This window comes from Saimiri boliviensis, chromosome 19 (assembly GCF_048565385.1).
Source record: "Saimiri boliviensis isolate mSaiBol1 chromosome 19, mSaiBol1.pri, whole genome shotgun sequence".
Lineage (NCBI taxonomy): Eukaryota > Metazoa > Chordata > Mammalia > Primates > Cebidae > Saimiri > Saimiri boliviensis.
In genome coordinates this window covers 33,294,077-33,314,452 of record NC_133467.1, presented here as the reverse complement: position 1 = coordinate 33,314,452, position 20,376 = coordinate 33,294,077, and the positions used below count along the sequence as shown (strand labels likewise).

At 42.9% G+C, this 20,376-nt stretch overlaps 1 protein-coding gene across 1 annotated transcript; it reads right to left on the bottom strand.

The window, feature by feature from the left end:
- Positions 1–5,087: 5,087 nt before the first annotated feature.
- CD5L (CD5 molecule like) lies at positions 5,088–19,292 on the bottom strand. Its single transcript, XM_010348506.2, has 6 exons — positions 19,004–19,292; positions 14,172–14,198; positions 12,164–12,484; positions 10,734–11,075; positions 8,594–8,914; positions 5,088–6,926 (listed from the first exon to the last, which is right to left on the bottom strand). The coding sequence occupies exons 1-6, from the start codon at positions 19,029–19,031 to the stop codon at positions 6,898–6,900; spliced, it is 1,068 nt and encodes a 355-aa protein (XP_010346808.1). The 5' UTR covers positions 19,032–19,292; the 3' UTR covers positions 5,088–6,897.
- Between the last annotated feature and the right edge of the window lie 1,084 nt (positions 19,293–20,376).

Genomic DNA, 20,376 nt, shown 5'->3' with positions numbered 1-20,376 from the left:
AAGGGAGCAATGTTGGTAACCAGGCTAACATCCCCATGGAAAGTACTGCAAACAGATAGATATCCCATCGTTTTATTCATTGGCTTGGGAAAGTCTGTGTGGGGATAAGTTTGCTTAGTGCCAAGTTTCAGGACCAAAGCAAAAATTCTCCTCAATGGGAATATAGAGCTCTCTAAATCCAGGGTGTAAAGCTGTTTTTGCATGCAGCATGCTGTTTCATCTCTCACTTTTTCTTTTAATCTGTTGGGTTTTTTTCCGTGTTTTAGTTGACATAATTATACATATTTATGTAGTACAATTTGACATTGCAGTATAATACACATATATGTTGTACAGTGATGATCAAATCAGGGTGGTTGGCATATCCATTGTCTCATGCAGTTTTCATTTTGATGTGGTGAGAACATTCAAAAGCCTCTTTCCCAGCTATTTTGTAATATATAATATCTTACTATTAACCACAGTCACCCTACTGTGCAATAAAAAACCAAACCTTATTCTTCCTATCGAATTGTCACTTTGTACGCGTTGACCAATCTTTCCCTCTCCTCCCTCCTCCCCATTCCCTCCTCAGTCTCTGATAAACACTGTTCTATGCTATACTTCCGTAATATCAACTTTTTATTTTTTTTAGACTCCACATATAAGTAAGATCATATGGTATTTATCTTTCTGTGTCTGGCTTAGTTCACTTAATGTGATGCCCTCCAGGTGCATTCGTGTTGTCATGAATGGCGGAATTTCATCTTGCATGGCCGAGTGGTATTCTGCTGTGTATATACACCACATTTTCTTTATGGATTCATCTGCTGTTGGAGCCTTAGCTTGGTTCACATCACATCTCTTCCTGTGCTCCTGTGTGTCTTGCTCCAGTGCCTTCATCAGCTGTTCAGATTAAAATGTGTTTCCTCCTCCACAGATATAAAGTCTGTAGCGTTATTCGTTAAGCTCTCTCACACTTTTATTTTTATAATGTGATAGTTCATGCGTGCAAACAAAAAAGTGACATGCATATAAATTATGAAATACTATGATGAAATGAAAAACCATGAGCCTATCCTGTTCAAGACCTTGAACATAACTAAGATACTATTGCATCTACTTGAGTGTGCCTCTGAATAATTTGTTTACATTCTTCTTTCTTAAAAAATCAGCTTATTGAGTTATAATTAATATACATTGAAATGAACCCATCATAAGTATGTAATTCAATGATTTTTGACAAACATACACAATGATGTGAATGCATTCTCTGTCATGATCTAGACCATTTCCATCATCTCAACAGTTCTCCTTGTGTGCCTTCCCAGTCACCCCAAACCTCCCAGAACTAGGTAACTCTCCATCTGCTTTCTACTGATTAGATTTGCCTTTTCTAGCGTGTCCTCCAAATGGAAACATGTAATATTTACCCTTTTGCTTCTAAGTTCTTTCCTTTGGCATAATATTTTTGAGATTTATCCTGTGTTATGAATAAAGTTGCTATAAACATTCATGTACAAATTTGGGGTAAATATTTCAGAGTGAAATTATTGAGTGAACATATGCTTATCTTTTCAAGAAACTGTTAAATTACTTTCCTAAGTGATTTTTACCATTTTATAATTCCACTAGCAGTCTGAATTCCAGTTTAACCAAATCCTCTCCAGCTCCTTTTTTCAGCCATTCAATGCATGTGTAGAAATGCCTTATGAGTTTAACTTGCATTTTTTGGTAGCCAACGAAGCTGAACATTTCTCATGTGTTTATTAGCTCTTTGTATGTTTTCTTCCTTGAAATGTCTCCTCATATTATTTTCCTGTTTATTCACAAGGCTGCTTGTCCAATTATTGATTTGCTATATAGTCTGAGAAAGAGTCTTTCATCAGATTAATACGTCATTAACATTTAAGCCAGTCTATGAACTGGTGTCTTATTTTCCTAACAGTGCCTTTCAAAGAACAGAATTATCTACCAAGGCAGGAGAACCGCTTGAGCTCAGTAGTTCAAGACCAGCCTGGGCAACATAACATCCTGTCTGTACAAGGAAAAATTTTAAATTCAGTAGGCATGGTGATGTGCGCCTGTAGTCCCAGCTACTCAGGAGGGGTTGTTTTGAAAGAAACCTCTGTGGTTGAGATAAGGATGTAAAAGTCTTTCTTCTCCCACTGCTCCTCTAGGCCTGCATAGAGGCCCCCCTCTTGCAGTTTTGTGGTCAAGCTGGTTGTCTGGTGTCAGATCCTGCTCCCCCTGCAGCTGTGAGCCCAGTGCTTTCCTTGCCGATAAGTTTATGTTTAACCTCTATTCTAGCTAAAGTGTATGGTTTCTATGCTGACACACAGAAAGTAACTTTTACATTGTTCGGCTTTTACAATATCATATTGTGGTCTTTGGTCAATGGTTGCAAATGTATTTTTTTTGTATGATTATTACCATAATGTATAACCTCACTCACTCTCCCCTATTGAAAGAGCCTAAATAAAAAACTGAGGTTTTCAGGGAAATGTTAGACATCCATGGAGCAGTGTTACATGATATCTCTCCTAGGCCCACCTTTGAAGAAAACTGCTTTTGTCTTTTTTTTTTTTTTTTTTCACCAACCACTTGATCACTTTGAAAGATCTTGAATTCATGTTGACATATTGGGAGCTGGTCTTCCAATATAAGTATACAAGGCAGTTGGTACATCCAAGCAGACACTGAATTTCAGCTGCATGGTTGGATTAGATGCTCCTTTAACCAAGATCTCAGAATGAGAAGACAGTCGGAGGAAACTTGAACCCATCCTGCAGCCTAGAACCAAGACCAGCTGAAGCCAGCTGAACCCAGCAAAATTTCAGCTGACCTGTAACTCTCAGTTTTATTTCTGGGCAGGAAATACAAGATTACATTGTAAACCATGAGATATTGGCATGTTTTGTTAGCACAATAAAAGCTAACAGAGCCACATAACAGATTAATGTCTAGGAATTAAAATGCATGATCACTTTGATTGAATTTTCAAAATAGTATTAGTTGTTTATTTAGTGGGGCTCTGCTGTATACTGTTAGGGATTCACATTCTTTACTCCTCATGTTTCCATGGAAGGGAGAGACTTTTCTCTCCATACTATGCTATTGAGGAGATATGACTTATTTGATGGGTGGATTTGTTCCAGAAACACAGAAGATAAGCCTTGTCCAAGTCTAAATAACAGGAAGGGAAACATTAGAGTTCATTCCTGATTATGTGATCAAAGAGGGAGAAAGCCTTTGGAAACATGAGTTTAGGGCAGTACTTTATGAATTGGTAAAGTCTTAAAGAGACTTGGCTCCAGTTTACTTTTCTCAGTCTTCTGATCCATATGCGAATCTAACCTGAAAACATTCTCACAGGAACATTCTGAAATAATGTTATCTGGACACTTGATGATCCAGTCAAATGGACATAAAATCAATTATTACAAGTCCCCCTCTTGTCACACTGGCACCCATACACATCTCCTTAAACCATACTTACATGCGAAATAAAGACCATCATTCCACCAACTTGATAAAATTCTCTTACGTACACCTAAAAACATGCTAATCCCTTACCCAGAAGAGAAAGTAAAGTTCTTGAGTGATGTTTACTCTTCTTCTTTATGTCCTTAATGTAAATACTGTGATGTAAAATTAACAATTCTTAAATATCATAAGTTAATACATTTTAGTTACACAATAAGGGGATAAGAAAGATATACACACAAGCACCCGCGAATATATATTTATAACAAAATGAGGAGGAGTACTCATAACAATTGCAGTCATCATGTCTGAGCTATGATAAAATGTATGTCTTCTGAGCCATTCTAGTGTGTGTGAGTAGGTCTTAAATGATAAAACCACTTTAACAGTTCACTTTCCCTAAGCCTTGGAATCCCTCCCTCTACATTAAACCAAGGCGGCGTGTGCGGCCTCACTCTTCGTGGCTCACCTTTAGTTCCATGTTTTGTCCTACTAACCAAACAAACTGCGAGAGCCCTTTTCACCTTCCTGAGCTGCAACATTAAAGAAAAAACATATACTTTGCAAACCCGTATTAACAAATTCAGCCTAATCGAACTTAACTTCCTTTTATCATTATCTTATGCCTTTAATATGCATTATCACATCTGTTCCCTAGATTTCTGTCTGTTTGAATTAGAAAAATTCAAGCAGGCCGGGCGCGGTGGCTCAAGCCTGTAATCGCAGCACTTTGGGAGGCCGAGGCGGGTGGATCACGAGGTCGAGAAATCGAGACCATCCTGGTCAACATGGTGAAACCCCGTCTCTACTAAAAATACAAAAAAATTAGCTGGGCATGTTGGCGCATGTCTGTAATCCCAGCTACTCAGGAGGCGGAGACAGGAGAATTGCCTGAACCCAGGAGGCGGAGGTTGCGGTGAGCCGAGATCACGCCATTGCACTCCAGCCTGAGTAACAAGAGTGAAACTCCGTCTCATAAAAAAAAAAAAAAGAAAAATTCAAGCAGTTCTTCTGGAGTGTAGTGTGACCTCCTCATGGGTCACAATTTATATCTCACCTTTAGGGGCCTGTTGCAATGTGAGATAGTTATAGCTCTAGAATCAAAGAAAAGTGGTAGGGGTGGGTCCTGAGGAGAATCAGCATTGTCTTTCATGACTCTGTGGGGTCATACAGTTTCCTCAGGCAATAAAAGTTTAGTCCCTCAGATGGAAAAGAGAGGTCAAGACCTCTGGGGTGTGGATGCCACTCTGCCAGGTGTGGTTAGGCTTCTTCAGAGTTTTCTCACACATCCCCATCCTAAATTACAGGATCTCATTATTTCCCAATCAATGCCTGCAGTTTAATGGTAAACATTTTGAAAGTTTGGGGGGTTAAATTGCTTTGTAGTTTAGCCAGTTGCACAATTAAGATCCTGCATTTGATTTTCAGCAATCTCAGTTCTGTAGCTACAGGACATAAGGGTTTTCCTTCAGAGCACATACGAAAGTTTTCAGGTAATTAATGTGATAATTGAGCTGTGAATTCAAATCCCTGAGCTCATCTTTTTCTTTCACCATTTTGTCCAATACTCCTCCTTATCACTTTCCCTGAAACTACCTGTGATGGTTAACTCTATATGTTCATTTCACTGAGTTACGGGGTGTCCATATATTTGGTTAAACATTTCTATGTGTGTCTGTGAAGGTGTTTGTAGATGAGTTAGCATTTGTATCAGTAGACTGAGTAAAGCAGGTTGCATTCCCCAGTGTAGGTGGGGAATGTATTAAGAGTAACCAGCCAACCTCATTGTATTTGCTAGTTTTCCAAAAATGTTTGAAAGTATCATAAACATAGTCACTCAGCTTCTTGTTCTCTGGTCCACGTGGTAAAGCATTTTCTTGCCTTTTCTGAATCTAGGTTTCTCTACCTATTTACCCCTACTAGCTTTTAAATATTTATTAAACAAATTGAGTTACAATGGAACAGTGGGTTAGGTTGCAGAAACACACTTCAGTGTCATTACAAGCCATGGGATCCCATAGCCAGTATTCAAGAGTCTAGCTCAGGCGTCCCCAAACTACGGCCTGCGGGCCACATGTGGCCCCCTGAGGCCATTTATCTGGCCCCCCGCCACACTTCAGGAAGGGGCACCTCTTTCATTGGTGGTCAGTGACTGGAGCACAATATGTGGCGGCCCTTCAACCATCTGAGGGACAGTGAATTGGCCCCCTGTGTAAAAAGTCTGGGGACGCCTGGGACTCTAGCTCTTTCTGCAGGCAATCCGTCTCACATTTCATACCTGAATAATGCAGAGCAAACATGACAAGCATGGCCTGAACCTGATGCGCTTGCTGGAGGGTTCTCTTCTACCTAACCCTGTTTAAGAGACTGCCGCAGAGAATCTGACGCAGCTGCTTCTCTGTGGGCAGAAAGAAATATCACAACTGTCAAGACTGTGAAGTCTGATTTATTTGGCAAGCGTAAATGTGTAAATATAGCCATATGATAAGTACTCAGCCTAGACTCAGAGTCTAAAGTCAATTTTTACTATCAAATCTTGATTCTCTCCTTTGTATTATTCCGTCTTGCCTCAGGCTTACAGGCCCCAAAGTCTCAGCTGAGAAAGTGAAAATGATATTTTCTGCTTGGCATAAGACACAACTTTATCCTTCCCTGACCTCTCTCTGCCTCTTTCTGGGCCTTTTCCCAGTAACCAATATATTTTTCTTTGAATAAAGTAAAGTGTCTTTTTGACATTCCTCTTGTTAAATGTCAACCATGTTAGCAGGTTGTATAGGGATGATAAACACAAATTTGTATTGGGGCAATCAGAGGATGAAACACTGTTTTTTAAGTGTCATGCAAAGGTCTAGGATTATAGGACACTCCTCTGCTCCTGAAAGAATAGTCTACCTACATGAAGAAACAGCAGGATAGTGCAGTGTTGCCGTGGTGATCACCTTAAGCTTGAGAAGAAGAAAAAAAAAAAGTTCAATCAAAATGATTCTAAGCTTTCCCTCAAGTTTCAGGAAATTGTCTACCCACATTTCCTTTCAAATGCTCCTTTCATTGTTTCATTCCTTACATGTTGTTTGCAGACACAGACCTTGCCTCAGTAATGATCTTTACTTCCGGTCAAAGTGACATGCCTGAGGAATCCAGGCAGCTTGGGAAGAGGCAGGAGAGGCCAGAACCAATGCCAAAGGGTCAGGGGTGAGCGCAGAATACCTGGAAGCTCATCTTCCCCAGCAAGAGTAACTCAACAGCTCACATACACAGGCAGCAATCGGGAAGTCTGTCCCTGAGAGCAAGGCATAGGCCCAGACTCCTGAGCAGATGAGGGAGTAGTGGCTCAAGCCACTTTCAACCTCAAGCCTGAGGCCCAGCATGAGGACAAGGATAATCAGAGCCCAGGAGAACAAGCAGGGAGCAGGCAGGGCCAGTGGGGCCAGGTCAAGCATGGAGAACGCCAGGATACTCTTCTGGAAAGAGAAGAGGAAAATGCAGTAAGGATAGGAAGAAATTATTCAATTGAAACTCACATCAGCTAAAGAAGAAGACTGGAGCCCCAACATAGGAAAAAGAGCTAAGCTAGGCACAGGTCCCACACTGGTGTGAGCCAGTCCAGAACCTGGTGCGGTACCCCAGGGACTTATCTAGCTGTATGTGAGTCACTAACAGTACTGACAGATACTAACATATCTTATTCTCACAGAGTCACAAAGTCTTTGAGGTAAATCAGACAAGCGTCTTTCCACTTCACCCATGAAAACACCCAGGTTCAGAGGAGTTAGGTGATGAACATGACACAGCTTCAAGGTAGCAGCAGCAGGTCTCAAACCCTAGCCTCCTGCAGCCGAATCGATTCTTTTCTGGGCACTAACTGCTCCCCACATGCCCCGATCAACTATCAGTTCTTACCTAATTCCAAAGTTAGTGGTTTAATCAGGTAACCCCACGCTGATTACACAATTGGGCTTCAAACCCGTGGCTCTTTGGAGTCAGCCATCCAGGGGCTACACTTGCACTTTCGAACCCGAATTGGGACAGGGCTTTTTCCTTATCCCTTCAATCCCCTGAAGAGGTCTATAGTTCAGGGCTGGTATTGTGGTCTCTCTGATGAGACTCTCTCATGGACATTTTCAGAGAGCTCCCTACCACAGTCCCACCATCACAGACTAATTTAAAATCTGGGAGTGATGACAAATGGAATGAGGTAGAACCATCTTTCACAGATTAAACTTAGAGTTTCGGCCGGGCGCGGTGGCTCAAGCCTGTAATCCCAGCACTTTGGGAGGCCGAGGCGGGTGGATCACGAGGTCGAGAGATCGAGACCATCCTGGTCAACATAGTGAAACCCCGTCTCTACTAAAAATACAAAAAAAAAAAAAAAAAAAAAAAAAAAAAAAAAAAAAAAACTAGCTGGGCGTGGTGGCGTGTGCCTGTAATCCCAGCTACTTAGGAGGCTGAGGCAGGAGAATTGCCTGAGCCCAGGAGGCGGAGGTTGCGGTGAGCCGAGATCGTGCCATTGCACTCCAGCCTGTGTAACAAGAGCGAAACTCCGTCTCAAAAAAAAAAAAAAAAACTTAGAGTTTCAAGGTTATTTCTAAGGTAATAACCTCGGGTTGAGAGTAAAGACTGTTATGGTTCTGCTATATGATTTGAAAGCAATTTTAATGATTTCGAAGAGTTGCTTATTTTCTCCAACTCTCACTTTATGTTTAATACAAAGATGTTGCTCAAATAATTTTTGTATAGGGATGGAAAACAAAGGTTTTTATTGGGGCAATCAGAGGATGAAACATCATTTTTTAAGTGTCATAAAAGGTCTAGGATTGTAGGACACTGCTCTGCTATACAAAAAAGAAAAAAACCTCTTGTTTTTACATTCAATACCTATATATTCTCACAATCAATACCTGTATAGTGTCAGCCCTACCTCTACCCACTGACTCCAGGAATAAAACCTGCCACATGGCCTGGACTTCCCGCCATATGCCTGGAAGTACTTACAGAGCAGTTGGTGACTATGAGCAGCTTCATGGAGCTTGTGTGGAAATTCCCTTTTCCCCAGACTACATCCCCACCATTTCCTCTTCCTTTGTCATCCTCCTTGCCAGCCCTCATGAACTGCATCTGCAGGACTTACCTGAGCAGATGACAGCCACATCTTCCTGGTGGGTGCAGTCATGATACCCCCAGAATCTGTGCTGGCACTGCTCCAGGGTCTGCTCCTCTCCTGAGCAACGAACATCATCCAGCCAGATGCGGCCAACCCCAGGGCCATGGCTTTTCCGGTCTTTGAAGGAGGGAGAGAGGGACTGCCCACAGCCCAGTTGCTTGCATACCACCTGGTCCTCCTTTGCTCCCCAACCATCGTCACAGACAGAGCCCCATACGCCCCTGTGCAGCACCTCCAGTCGCCCAGAGCATAACTTGTCTCCTCCTACTAGTCTCAAGGCAAAGGCATCTGCAGGATGGGGGAGGAAGTCAGGGATTGGAGAGAGGAAGGGAAAGGAGAAAAAATAAGATCATTTATTTTTAATTTTTTTTCATTTTGTATTTTTTGTTTGTTTGTTTTGAGACATGATCTCACTCTGCTGCCCGGGCTGGAGTGCAGTGGTGTGATCAGCGCTCACTGCAGCCTCGACCTCGAGGGCCTCAGCAATCCTCCCACCTCAGCCTCCTGAGTAGCTGGGACTACAGGTGCATGCCACCAAGCTCAGCATTTTTTTTTTTTTTTTTTTTGAGACGGAGTTTTTTTTCACTCTTGTTACCCAGGCTGGAGTGCAATGGCGCCATCTCGGCTCACCGCAACCTCCGCCTCCTGGATTCAGGCAATTCTCCTGCCTCAGCCTCCCGAGTAGCTGGGATTACAGGCACGCGCCACCATGCCCAGCTAATTTTTTGTATTTTTAGTAGAGATGGGGTTTCACCATGTTGACCAGGATGGTCTCGATCTCTTGACCTTGTCATCCACCCACCTTGGCCTCCCAAAGTGCTGGGATTACAGGCGTGAGCCATCGCGCCTGGCTCGGCATTTTTTTTTTTTTTTTAAGGAGATAGGGTTTTCTATACGTTGCTCAGGCTAGTCTCAAACTCTTGGGCTCAGGTGCTCCTCCCACCTTGGCTTCCCAAAGTGCTGGTATTATAGACATGAACCACTGTACCTGGCCAAGATTACCTATATTCTCACCAAACCCCATCAGCACACTTGAAACTCTCCACATGTGTTTCTGTGATTAGAACTCCTTCTCTAGCTCTCCACCAGGTTTGGCTTCCCTCACAAGGATCTTTTCACTTCTCCATCTATTTTATAAATCTAACATTTATAAATGACATTCTAGTAAGTTTTAAAAATTGAAGAACTTGGCTGGGAGCGGTGGCTCAAGCCTGTAATCCCAGCACTTTGGGAAGCCGAGGCGGGTGGATCACAAGGTCAAGAGATCGAGACCAACCTTGGTCAACAAGGTGAAACCCCATCTCTACTAAAAATACAAAAAATTAGCTGGGCATGGTGGCACGTGCCTGTAATCCCAGCTACTCAGGAGGCTGAGACAGGAGAATTGCCTGAACCCAGGAGGCGGAGGTTGCGGTGAGCCGAGATCGCGCCATTGCACTCCGGCCTGGGTAACAAGAGCGAAACTCCGTCTCAAAAATAAATAAATAAATAAATAAATAAAAATTGAAGAACTTAACAGATACATGGAAAGATGTACCTTGTTCATGCAATATAGAATTCAAAATAATAAGTTAATATTAATATAGTACTTAATATTTAAAGTATTTTCAGATACAAAAGTGGGTGTTATTATTTCAATTTTTTAAAAAAGAATTGTCTATCTGTCCAATTAAAGAAGCTTGCGCCGGGCGCGGTGGCTCAAGCCTGTAATCCCAGCCCTTTGGGAGGCCGAGGCGGGTGGATCACGAGGTCAAGAGATCGAGACCATCCTGGTCAACATGGTGAAACCCTGTCTCTACTAAAAATACAAAACATTAGCTGGGCATGGTGGCGCGTGCCTGTAATCCCAGCTACTCAGGAGGCTGAGGCAGGAGAATTGCCTGAACCCAAGAGGCAGAGGTTGCGGTGAGCCGAGATTGCGCCATTGCACTCCAGCCTGGGTTACAAGAGCAGAACTCCGTCTCAAAAAAAAAATAAAATAAAATAAAATAAAGAAGTTTGCAATGGTCCTTTGGTGCATGAGTAGCTCTTTGTAAACACGGTTTGAATGAGATTCCACATAATTAAATCTATGAATAAACCTAGCCCCTGGATGCACAAGCATTACCTTCACATTCCACCCATGTGTCTTCATCATGGTTGCAGCTGTTACTCCCCCAAGGCCCAGAAGGGCAATCCTGAAGGGTTGCTTCTCGTCCTGAGCATGACATCTGGCTCAGCCAGATGGGTCTTTGGCCCTGGGCAGGCTTGTGGCAGCGTTTCTGCGTCAGTACAGCCCTCCCACATCCCAGCTGCCGGCACACCACCTTTGTGGCCCGGAGGTTCCAGCCTGCCTGGCATACACTATACCACTGGTCCTGGTGCTTCACTTCTATGCGTCCCTTGCAGTGCCCAGGGCCATCAGCCAGCCTGACATTCTCTGGGACTGGGGAGAAAGAGCTTTCTGAGTCTGGAGAGAAAGAAAGAGAATGTGTCAGTTCCCTGCCAGAACATGGTCTTCTCAGTAAAGGGGAGCCAATGGACACATCTCTCAGTTCTTTGTGTTCAGTACAAGGCATGCTAAAGGGCTTAACACTGCCTCATAGATGCCTGTTGAAAGAATGAATGAGTAAATCAATGAAGAAAATGTAGTTTCCAAATTCCAAGCTGAATCATTATCATTTCTGTAGCATTTTAATTTTTCAAATTGTTTTCACGTCCACATTTGTCCCTCACAAGAGATCTTGTGTAGATTTTTTAAAATAAATACAATCATAACATAAAAGATATGTTCAGCACCAAACGCTTGTTGGTTTATTGTTGGCATTGGGAACTAGGTATCTCAGATCAGTGCTCCCAGCCCTCAGTCTTTCTAAAAAATAGGACTGAGTCTTCAGTGTCAAGGCAAATGGTGACTGTTTCTCTAGAAACAAATTCTGTGGGGAGACAAAGAAAGAGAAGACACGGACTAGCTCCTCAGTCACATCACTGTCTAATGGGCAAAAGAGGAGAGACTATTCATACGTAGAAAGCAAGTAAATGGAGAGAATCGAAGGAACACAGATCTGTTTGTCTCTGGGTCTCTCTCTCACCTATCCACCTATCTGTTAGATTCTGTTAGTTTCCTATGAATATCTCTTATCTACCTGACTAGAAGATAAACTCCTGGAAAACTGAAACTGTTTTGTAAAAAGCATACATTATACTGTGTGAGCTCATTTCTTTCCCCATAACTCCCTGCCCAGCTTTAGATACAGGATACTCTATTCCACACATGTTTAGTGGTGTGCATGTTGCACGTGTGTAAATAAGTGAAACAGGTTCTCATATAGATTGAAACTAAGGTAAAAAGCATTTGCTCAACCAAGTTGCAGTCGCAGTTCTAAGTGAGAATGTTGTTTATCTCCAGCACTACCAACTGATAAAGTATGAGATGTGGGGGCGAGGTACCAATTCGCCATGGTGTGAAAGTCTGCGGTGGGGAACAAAGGCCAATGCCCCTGGCCATGATGGGTATGGCAGCTGGCACATGGTCCCGGAGCCCCATCATGTACTCACTCTCACACGAGGCCCCAGCATCCTCATCATGTGAACAATCATAAGCTGCTTCTTGCTCACATTGAGCCAATGTATCTTCTGTTCCTGTGCATCTGATCTCTTGGATGAGGACCTCTTGGGTTTTTTCTGCTGGTGGCTCATATAAATAACCGCTGGGGGTTCCGTTGGCATCGCCACAGCCCAGCTCCCGGCACAACACAGCCACCTCGTTTTTGTCCCAGCCGTCAGCACACACGGTGCCCCACTGGCCTTTCTGTTCCACCTCCACCCGCCCTTCACAGCGGTGGGGGCCCCCCACCAGCCGCACTCTAGACGGAGACGCTGCAAAGACACAGGTTGTTAGCTAGACACCTGAGAGGAGCTCAGAGGGTCTGTAGCCATGTGCTCCATCATTTTCCTCATCTGTGAAATAACCGGGTAGATTTTATGATCAAAGTGGTGGCCCTATGACTACACTGCCCAAAAGTGGAAGCCCCAGGCCAGAACAGAGGTGTAAAGAGAATATCTGTTGTGTTTTTCTCCTTCATGACTCTGTCTTTCTCCATGGCAGCCAGATGGAGGCAGAGTGTCTGTAATTTAGGCTGAACAACTTAACTCTCTCTCACTATCAGTGGCCCATCATGCCCAGCCTTGCTGCTTCCTATGAAATTGTTCCTTGTTCAAGCGCCCAGCTCAGAAGAAATACAGAGCACTGGAAAAGAGAAGAGTCAGAGTCCCAGAGCCCCAAGAGTTTAGTCTAATTCTGGGGACTAGAAGCAGAAGAGAGGATCCATAGAGCTTCCAGATAAGTTGTGAGAATTCTAGGACTTGGTTCAGTTTCCTGACTAGAACTCTGGAAATAGAAAAGACTAACAGAGATGGGGCGTGGTGGCTCATGCTTGTAATCCCAGCACTTTGGGAGACCAAGGCGAGTGGATCACTTGAGGTCAGGAGTTCGAGACCAGCCTGGACAACATGGTGAAACCCTGTCTCTATGAAAAAAATATACAAAAATTAGTCAGAAATCTCTTGAATCCAGGAGTTGGAGGTTGTAGTGAGCTGAGGTCATGCTACTGCACTCTAGCTTGAGCAACAGAGCAAGACTCCATCTCAAAAAGAAAGAAAGAAATGAAAAAGAAAAAAAAAAAGGAAAGACTAACAGAAATTCTCTTCCTTCCACCAAGACGTGCAAGGAGGGTAGAGATGGCTATGTAGGGAGACCAGAAAAGAGCCTCTCAGACAGCAAACATTTGTAAGGTGCATACTACATTTCTGGCTTTTTTTTTTTTTTTAGTGAACTCAGGGAACATCGATAAATAAGAGAAAAGAATAATCTGAATGTCAAGATGAGAACCCGGGAGCAGCATTTCTTAAGGAACCAAATTGCATCCTTCGGGGTATAGGATTCTCCACAACAATAGCAATGTTTGTAGCTGTTCCCCTCTGCTAAAGTCTATACGATCAAGCAGAAGGGGAGACTAGGGGGATTAATGTACAAGAAACTGATAATCCACAACCCTTAGCCTCCCTCTCCTTGGGTTTGCAATGTGTGCATTCCCCAAAGACTCCCTGAGCAGGAAATCCAGCCTCTACTCTACCGGCCAAGCTATGTGCTACAAGCAGCAATGCATTTCAATTCAAAAATACCATTAAGCCTGGCAGGGAGACCCGGATATGCTGGAAACCAACGAGAAGAACCCAAAAGGAAGTTCATTTTTCAGGTATGCTCATGAGGCGGTGAAGTGCATTGTAGACCTAAAATGAGCCTAGCTATTACTGGGATGTTGGCTGAGTGACCACAGAAACCAAATGGGGAGAGGTGCCCTGTCAGGGTAAACCACCCAAAACCCTTCTAAATTCTGGAGGTGGCAATCTGCCCACACAAGACTGAATGGGTGAGGCAGGAAGCCAGAAAGGAAGTCTGCTGGGCCTGTTTTGAACCAGTCTTTCTCTGTGGCTCAAGAAGCTTCAAATTTTCCCCGCTCCTGAGCTTGGAGGACTCCCTCTCAGAAACCCCAAAAAATCTTACCTAGGAATCCAGGTCTGATGCAAATGGCTGGGGAAGAAAGAAGGAAATGAGTGAGGTCAATTTCCAAGGCTTTATTCAAAGAACACGAGCTCTAGAAGGCCTTCACAGAGCCATGAGAGACAGAGTGGTTGACGCAGAGCCTCCAAGGTCAGGCCTGTTGGGACCTTCTTCTCCTGGGATGACCAGACTCCAAGGACGCAGGGACACTGGCTAGGAACCACAGAGACCAATTCTGCCACAGCTAACTGGTTCAGCCTGTTTCCTTCACACGTGATGGTGGGTAGATTGGTTTTCTATTATAGTCAATTAGATTGGTTATTACTGCCTGAAGTAAAAGTGTGGTGAGGCAGCCTCTTGGCTTAACAGAAGAGAGTGCTGGAGGCCACTGGGCAGATGCACTGGTCAAGGAAGGTGAAGATGCCATGGTGGGCAGTGCCAAAGGCAGGGGAAAGGGGCAGGATTCGCCTGTGTGCATTGGCACAGCATTTAGACCAATAAGCAAAATCTTACTGTAAAGGGACAGACAGTAATATTTTCAGCTTTGTAGGCCATACAGTCTCTGTTGCAACCACTCAGCTCTGCCACTGTAGCATGAGAACAGCCACATATACGTATGCAAATGAGTACCGCTATGTCCCAATAAACCTTTATTTCTTAGATGTTGAAATTTAAATTTCTTGTCATTTTCATGTGGCATAAAATATTGTTTTTCTTCTGTTTTTTTCCTACCATTCAAAAAGTAAACATCATTATCAACTTGCGGGCTCTTTTAGCTGATTTAGATGAACAGCTCAGAAAGTAGCTGTACCTGTAGTTCCAAACCTCCAGATTCCAACGCCAGCCTATCTTTAAAACATGGGGGTTTCTTTCCCCATGTTTGGACTCTTCTCTCCATAAGTTCCCTCTTAATGCTGTAGAGACTCCTGAGCCCTATAACCTCCAGAAATCCCTAAGGTCTAAGCGTTTTCAGCTGTAAAACTCACCCACCACCCCCATCTTATAGGAGTTTTCAAAAGGAGCAAACATCTTTGGACCTCCGGCCCACAGCTTTTCAGGCAGATTCGAGTAGTTCAGTGGTTTATCCTGGAATAGTTTCTTTTCTTGGTTTCCAAATAACTTCTCATTAGCCTCCTTCCCTTAATCTTCAGAATGTGGCCACTCTCAGACTCAGTGAGGCCTTCTTTTCAGCTGTCTAAAACTCAAGGTTATATTATGCATATGGGAGTAATGCATTAACCTCACCCCAATATGTGTACTTGTGAAGGAAGGTGAGCATTCCAAGCCTGATATGCAGGTACAGAAGTGATATAGCCAGGAAGCGACTTGGAAGCTCTGCAGTAGGTTGGGTAACTGCAGAAGGCACAGACCAGAAAGGCTTCAGGAAGGAGGTGGAAGTGCAGATGAGCCTGGAAGGCCCAGTAGTACACCCATGAAGGGCAGGACTCGCTGTGGATGCTGTGGAGGACGCATGGATGTTTAGGACGTGGTCAGTACCTTACATTAAACACAAAAGTGTCCTATTGAGAGGCTTGTGTGGGCTCCGGTGATGCACTAGATCATCAAGACATAGAAGTGGAGGTGATTGATCCAGGAAACCCATCTTACATGCAAGGATACACAAAGGCTCAAAATAAAGGGATGGAGGAAGATTTACCAAGGAAATGGAGAGCAAAAAAAAGCAGGAGTTGCAATTCTCATCTCTGATAAAATAGGCTTTAAAGCAACAAAGATCAAAAGAGACAAAGAAGGACATTACATAATGGTAAAAGGATCACTGCAACTAGAAGAGCTAACGATCCTAAATATATGTGCACCCAATACAGGAGCACCCAGATACATAAAACAAGTTCTTAATGACTTACAAAGAGACTTGGACTCCCACACAATAATAGTGGGAGACTTTAACACCCCATTGTCAATATTAGACAGATCAACCAGACAGAAAATTAACAAGGATATCCAGGACCTGAACTCAGACCTGGAACAAGCAAACCTAATAGACATTTACAGAACTCTCCACCCCAAATCCACAGAATATACATTCTTCTCAGCACCACATCACACCTACTCTAAAATTGACCACATAATTGGCAATAAATCACTCCTCAGCAAATGCAAAAGAACGGAAATCATAACAAACAGTCTCTCAGACCACAATGCAATCGAGTTAGAACTCAGAATTGGGAAACTAACTCAGAACCGCACAGCTTCATGGAAACTGAACAACTGGCTCTTGAATGTTGACTGGATAAACAATGAAATGAAGGCAGAAATAAAGATGTTCTTTGAAACTAACGAGAACGAAGACACAACATACTAGAATCTCTAGGACACATTTAAAGCAGTCTCTAGAGGAAAATATATAGCAATAAGTGCCCACATGAGAAGCAAGGAGAGATCTAAAATTGACACCCTATCATCAAAATTGAAAGAGCTAGAGGAGCAAGATCAAAAAAACTCAAAGCCTAGCAGAAGACAGGAAATAACTAAGATCAGTTCAGAACTGAAGGAGACAGAGACACAAAAAACTCTTCAAAAAATCAATAAATCCAGGAGCTGGTTTTTTGAAAAGATCAACAAAATAGACAGACCACTAGCCAGATTAATAAAAAAGACAAGAGAGAATAACCAAATTGACGCAATAAAAAACGATAAAGGGGATATCACCACAGATTCCACAGAAATCCAAACCATCATCAGAGATTATTACAAACAACTCTATGCACATAAACTAGTAAACCTGGAAGAAATGGATAAATTCCTGGACACCTGCATCCTCCCAAGCCTAAACCAGGAAGAAGCAGAAACCCTGAATAGACCAATAACAAGGTCTGAAGTTGAGGCAGCGATTAAGAGCCTACCACCCAAAAAAAAACCCAGGTCCAGATGGGTTCACAGCTGAATTCTACCAGACATACAAAGAGGAGTTAGTACCATTCCTTCTTAAACTATTCCAGATAATCCAAAAAGAGGGAATCCTTCCCAAATCATTTTATGAGACAAACATCATCCTGATACCAAAAACCAGCAGAGACTCAACAAGAAAAGAAAACTTCAGGACAATATGCATGATAAACATAGATGCAAAAATCTTCAATAAAATACTGGCAAGCTGATTGCAACAGCACATCAAAAAGCTTATCCACCATGATCAAGTAGGCTTCATCCCAGGGATGCAAGGCTGGTTCAACATACCCAAGTCCATAAACATAATTCCCCACATAAACAGAACCAAAGACAAAAACCACATGATTATCTCAATTGATGCAGAGAAGGCCTTTGAACAGACATTTTACGAAAGAAGACATACAGGAGGCCAACAAACATATGAAAAAATGCTCATCATCACTGGTCATTAGAGAAATGCAAATCAAAACTACATTGAGATACCATCTCACGCCAGTTAGAATGGCGATCATTAAAAAATCTGGAGACAACAGATGCTGGAGAGGATGTGGAGAAATAGGAATACTTTTACACTGTTGGTGGGAGTGTAAATTAGTTCAACCATTGTGGAAGACAGTGTGGCAATTCCTCAATGACCTAAAAATAGAAATCCCATTTGACCCAGCAATCCCATTACTGGGTATATATCCAAAGGATTATAAATCGTTCTACTATAAGGACACATGCACACGAATGTTCATTGCAGCACTGTTTACAATAGCAAAGACTTGGAACCAACCCAAATGCCCATCGATGATAGACTGGACAGGGAAAATGTGGTACATATACACCATGGAATATTACACAGCCATCAAAAACAATGAGTTCGTGTCCTTTGTAGGGACATGGATGAACCTGGAAACCATCATTCTCAGCAAACTGACACAAAAGCAGAAAATCAAACACCGCATGTTCTCACTCATAGGCAGGTGTTGAACAATGAGAACACATGGACATGGGGAGGGGAGTACTACAGACTGGGGTCTGTTGGGGGGAAATGGGGGAGGGATGGGGGTGGGGAGTTGGGGAGAGATAGCATGGGGAGAAATGACAGATATAGGTGAGGGGAAGGAAGGCAGCAAATCACACTGCCATGTGTGTACCTATGCAACCATCTTGCATGTTCTTCACATGTACCCCAAAACCTAAAATGCAATTAAAAAATTTAAAAAAAAAAGAAGTGAAGGTGATTGATTAGCATAGGGATTTACCAGACACTGTTAGATGCTTTATATTAGTTATCTTGTAAAAAAAAAAATACTCCTACAAACCTCTGAGGAACATAATATTATCCTCACTTCATAGATGAGAGAGCAAGATTTCAGTGAGGTATGATAATATACGAACTCAGACAGCTAAGAAATCAAAAAGGGAGGATGGAAAACCAGGTCTCTTTGGCTCCACAATCACCAGACTCGCTAGGTTAATCTCTAGATTACTCTAAGCAATGAGAAACTGAAGAAAACTAGAAAAACACTGTATGAAACACCTTTAAGAGGAAAACAGACAACATGATCAATGAAACATGATAGTTTTTGCAGTTCTATTTCCTTTCGTGGCTCTACTTGCTGCTACCCAGTGCCCATTCATTTGTCTTCTAATAGTACATTTAGGAAAACTTAAGTAAAAAGAGAAATGGATAAACTATCATAAATCTGTCATTACAAACGTAATAAAATAGAAAAAAAATCTGATAACCTGAATTACAAATGGCTATGGGTTCAGTGACTTTTTAAGGATTAGAATAGTTACCAGATGGAGAAAAGAGGGAGAAGCTCATCCTTGAAAAACATTTGAATCTGTTCCAGGTTGGCAGGGAGACAGTTCTCCTAATCAAAGTTCTAGAAAATTCTGAAGCCTAAACCAACAGGTGCAGAGATACTCACTGAGAATCAAGGAGAATAGCAGAGCCATGACCAATGCAGCTGAAGATGATGAGCTGAAATTTAAGGCTAGAAGGAGGCCCCCAGGCAGCAATACTCAGTTTTGGCTGCAAGTATGTTAAGAGGAGGGACAAAGACTGGTCCTGAGTGCAGTCAAAGTATTATAAGATGACCAGAAACCAACAGACTCAGGGGACAGAAATGACAGAGCTGGACTTGCTGACATCAGCACGTTCCAGAGGAAGAGGGGTGGCCAGAACTGGCAGAAAGATGCTGAAAATGAAACAAAAACAGGCTATCATGATTTGGTCCTGCTGTAAGTCCAGCTCCATCCATCTCTACTTCAGCCCCTTTGCTATGTAAACAGAGGAAAGACCTACCACAAGAAAAAGCAGGTGCCAAAAATACGGCCATCTCTCAGTAGAAGACAAGGCAGTACTTAGTCTCCAAGGATGGTTGGCAGGGGAAGCAGGCCAGTTTTGATTCCTTTACTCTAGAAAGAAGTGCCTAGAAAATATGGAAGCCAGAGGCCATAGGATAAGTGCAGAGTTGCCCTTGGAGGTACATCCCATAAACCACAATCCTGTGTCAAGGTGCCAATCTCTGCATTTGGGCCCAGCTTTATTGGCTTCAAACCAGTTTTCTCAGTGCTAAGCAGAGGGTCCAATATACAGATCTGTTCTTCTTCTCAGTTAGTGCTGGTGTATGCCCATCTTTGGAAGCCAGGTGGAAAGAGATCCCTGAGGTGAGGGACATCGTGATCATTGAACTCAGGTTGCCTCTAGGTCTCAGGTATGATGGACAGAGATTGAGCAGGAAGACCCTCTCAGGCCCCTCTGCCTTGCTTTAGTATTAAACGCTCCTATGCTTCACAACCTATTCTACTCCATCAAGCAATTAGTTTCATATGCTAACATAATTCCTGCATTGCAAGCAGAGTAATCATTCCTCTACTGTGAGACATCTTTGCTTTTTGTAGTATTCAGGTCACTCCGAAGAAGGCTTGATTCATTGCTGGCATTCGTTTTTAACCCTGCATTTCTTTTTTTTTTTTTGGAGACAGAGTTTCACTCTTGTTATCCAGGCTCGAGTGCAATGGCGCGATCTCAGCTCACCACAACCTCTGCCTCCTGGCAATTCTCCAATTCAAGAAATTCTCCTGCCTCAGCCTCCCGAGTAGCTGGGACTACAGGCATGCGCCACCATGCCCAGATAATTTTTTGTATTTTTAATAGAGACGTGGTTTCACCATGTTGGCCAGGATGGTCTCGATCTCTTGACCTCGTGATCCACCCACCTCGGCCTCCCAAAGTGCTGGGATTATAGGCATGAGCCACCATGCCCGGCTTAATCCTGCGTTTCTTTGTTTACTTAAT

Excerpts from the sequence above, each read along its gene's own strand:
- CD5L (XM_010348506.2), bottom strand. The coding sequence starts at position 19,031 with ATGGCTCTGCTATTCTCCTTGATTCTCA. Across the intron at positions 12,485-14,171 it reads CATCAGACCTGGATTCCTAG|CGTCTCCGTCTAGAGTGCGG; the intron begins GTAAGATTTTTT and ends GTGTCTTTGCAG. Across the intron at positions 8,915-10,733 it reads CACATGGGTGGAATGTGAAG|ATGCCTTTGCCTTGAGACTA; the intron begins GTAATGCTTGTG and ends CCCATCCTGCAG.